This window comes from Populus euphratica, unplaced genomic scaffold (genome assembly GCF_000495115.2).
Source record: "Populus euphratica unplaced genomic scaffold, PopEup_1.0 scaffold69.1, whole genome shotgun sequence".
Classification (NCBI taxonomy): Eukaryota; Viridiplantae; Streptophyta; class Magnoliopsida; order Malpighiales; family Salicaceae; genus Populus; species Populus euphratica.
The window spans coordinates 792,094-795,533 of NW_011499947.1; the positions used below are offsets into that span (position 1 = coordinate 792,094).

Sequence of the window (3,440 nt, forward strand, 5' to 3'; positions counted from 1 at the left end):
GTTTGAGGACAGACTGAGCCCTAGCTATATATTTGGGCCTCATAGAGTGGTTGCTGTTATCTGGGCTGAAATCAAGTGAGATTTAGGCTTTTGGGTTTTTTCATGGGCTGAAATATGAAAACTTGATATTGGCCTTACCTAAGTTTTTAATTTTTTCAACTAAGTACATGAATTTTTTCTATATTATTTTATATTATATTGAGAGTATTGAAATTTATTCTAAAAATATTTTAAAAATCAATTTATTTTCATATTTTAAACCATTTAATTTTTTTTTTATTTTAAGACTAATTAAATGCAATCTAATATAACATTTCTTTGTACACAACAACAACAAACACTAATAATAAAGAACTTTACAAAATAATATATAATTGTTCTCATTATATGTAATTTTTTAGCAAGAAGAATATGCCACTTTAACCTCTACTTTCATAAATAAATTTCCTATGGTAATAGAAAAAATATATCACACAAAACAGTTTTTAAAAGTAAGTGTTTTATTTTTCCTTATTAATAAAAAAATTTAACTCTAAGTGATTAATCTATATTTAAGTACTTAAGCCAACATCTAGATAAAAGATTTATTAAATTTTTTTAATGTATTAAATTATAAGAAGTGCACTTTAAAATTATTAGCAAAGAAGAGTTAATCTTAGTAATTAAAAAACATCCTTTACCTTTTTTAAAAAAATTAAGCAAGATCATGAATTTATCTTGAGTCCTGCTATATCCGCCATTTAACTAGTGTTAAACGAAAGGAACCCAAAAAATACCTTCCGTGTTTTGCCAAGAATCATGGACTAGAATGATCAGTCTAGCCCAATAGTCTCTAGTAGATCGGAACAAGCTCCGGTGGGAATCTACTCCCTGATACCTGAAGACGGTAGGAAAATTGTTCATCAAGAGACAATGATGATAACAGTTAGTCCACCTATATATGGAAGAAGTACATTATGATGAAAAATGGGCAATGATACAAGTTTTTGTCTTGTGAAATATGGATAGGTCCTCCTGGTTCTTAAACAGAAGGGAAAAGAAGGAGAAACATTTTAGTCGAGCATTCTTCCGAGGGATAATATACTTGAATAACCCACATTTTGAACTTGATTTTGAGTCTTTTTTAGTTTCTAGTTTTCTGTGAGATAATATAACAACAATATTTAGCTTTTTGTTATTTTGTTTTATTAATTATTTTGTTTTATTAATGTAGATATTAGAACTAATTTATATATATTTTGATTAATTTTTTGGATCCTTAAGTTAATAATTATGTAAACTTTAATAATTTTGAAGTTTACAAGACTTAAATTAATAATTTTTTTTAAAAAAATCTAAAATATAACCAATTAAGTTATATTTTTCATAATTTTTTATTAGTTAACTGTGAAGGGTAAAATTCAAATCTTTTAATGAGTTATATATAAGGATAATATTGATGTTTTTATAATAAAAAAAATTACATTTTGCTTATTTGTTTTTGAAAAGTATATTTTTGTCATTCTTGATGAAATGATTTTTGACATTTGATTTCTTTGTCTAAGCAAGTTGTTCGACCCTTCTCAAGGCAGGCCAATTGGATCCAACCATTTGCATCTATACTAACTCATCAAGAAAACGTAGCCTCCACTGTTCTCCATTCATCTTCTCCTCTGTAAAAGTTTTACTTCCATCATGGTTCTAGCAACCATCATGAATGCTTAATGCTAATGCTGTTGAGCACCATGTGAAAGAACTTGAACTCATGTTTCCACGTATTGGTTTGACAATGGCGAAAATTGACAGTACAAATAACGTCATAATTATGGCTCGCAAATTCTAAGGTTATAATATGGAGATATAGGTAGAGAAAGCTTCATATTTTCTGTGAAGTTTATTATTCAATAATAAGATAAAAAAAATACCATCCGTTTAAATAGAGATTGAAATCAATCTAATCAAAAGAAATCAAATCTTAGCAAGAAAAGTTATTAAAATTCAATATTAATTAGAAAAATAATAAAAAAACAAAAATTTAAGAGATTTTCACTTACATTACTTACAAAATTGAGCTTGTAGAATTATCTCATGGCGATTTAATAATTAAATCTAAAATTATAATTATTGTTATCATTTATAAATAAATGAGTAACATGTTTCATGTTAAAAACTCAAGATTTACTTTTTTTTATTTTGATTTATGTGAGATGTCCGGATAAAACACACCTCAATTAATCTAAAAAACTCAAGGCTCCTTTCATCCGAGGTGCCTTGTATACTGCAAAATCGCTGTGAATGGCACACAAGGTCGTGTTAAGTACTGGTGAGTGATTTGAATTCTAAGGGAATTTGGAAAGGTTGTCATGAATTGAAGGGTGGAAAGATTTTTTTTATTTTAATTTATATGAAATGTCCGGATAACACGCCTTAATTAATCTAAAAAACTCAAGGCTCCTTTCATCCGAGGTCCGAGGTGCCTTGTATACTGCAAAATCGCTGTGAATGGCACACAAGGTCGTGTTAAGTACTGGTGAGTGATTTGAATTCTAAGGGAATTTGGAAAGGTTGTCATGAATTGAAGGGTGGAAAGATCTATTCATCAGAATTATTTGCTGAAATGCAAGTGAATAGTGAATGTTGCCCTTTCTTCAGCAAACAAGTCACTGAAGGCTCTATCATTGATGAAGCTATTCTTCCTTTCTGATTCAGACAATTATAATTCTGACAATCATTGACATCCTTATTTGCTGTCACACCCACTTGAAATCTACTTAGGTTTTAGGAACTTTTTTCCCTTCTTTTCCAAGCAAACTAGTTGCTGCAGCATTTGTCGAAGTTCCCTCTCCTTTGATACCCTCCACCTTTTTGAAGTAAGATAAGAAACACTCTAAGGGATGGAGACAAGTCTGAGTTAGTGAAGTTTCACGTAGTTCCAACATTCCTATCAACTTCCCAGTTCCAGACCGTAAGCAATCCTCTCGGAACATGGGCCGGAACAGGTAGAAGGTTACCGCTTAATGTCACAAGTTATCCAAACTCCGTGAACATAACCACAGGACTTACCAATACTAGTTTATCTGGAACCGTATACACAGACAACCAGCTAGCCATTTATAAGATTGAGAAGGTACTCCTCCCCAAGGACATTTTTGCTTCTCATGCTCCAGCTCCAGCCCCAGTGGCACCTGCACCAGAGAAGCCAACAAAGGCAGTTCCTGCAGTAACTGTAGAGAGTCCTGCAGCTTCTGTGGATATATCTAGTGCACTTATCTTTACTAAAAATATTCTGGTGGGATCATTTGGTTTACTTGCTTCTGCAATGTTTTCTCTGTAATGTAGAAGGATTTCGAATCTTGATATGATATATGTAGGGGTTGTGTCCGGTTTGGTGCTTTGTTTTGCTGCGCCGGCCGATTGTGTGTTGAATAATTCTGCTTTTACCTTGAATCCAGTTTGTATGA

The 3,440-nt window shown here is 31.4% G+C and overlaps 1 protein-coding gene across 1 annotated transcript; it reads left to right on the forward strand.

Annotated features, from left to right (window-relative positions):
• The first annotated feature begins 2,274 nt into the window (after positions 1-2,274).
• On the forward strand, positions 2,275-3,437 carry LOC105137721 (fasciclin-like arabinogalactan protein 12). The gene is made up of 3 exons (XM_011043551.1): positions 2,275-2,302; positions 2,446-2,509; positions 2,851-3,437. Exons 1-3 carry the CDS (start codon positions 2,275-2,277, stop codon positions 3,311-3,313), a joined length of 555 nt encoding a protein of 184 aa, XP_011041853.1. The 3' UTR covers positions 3,314-3,437.
• Positions 3,438-3,440: the final 3 nt, after the last annotated feature.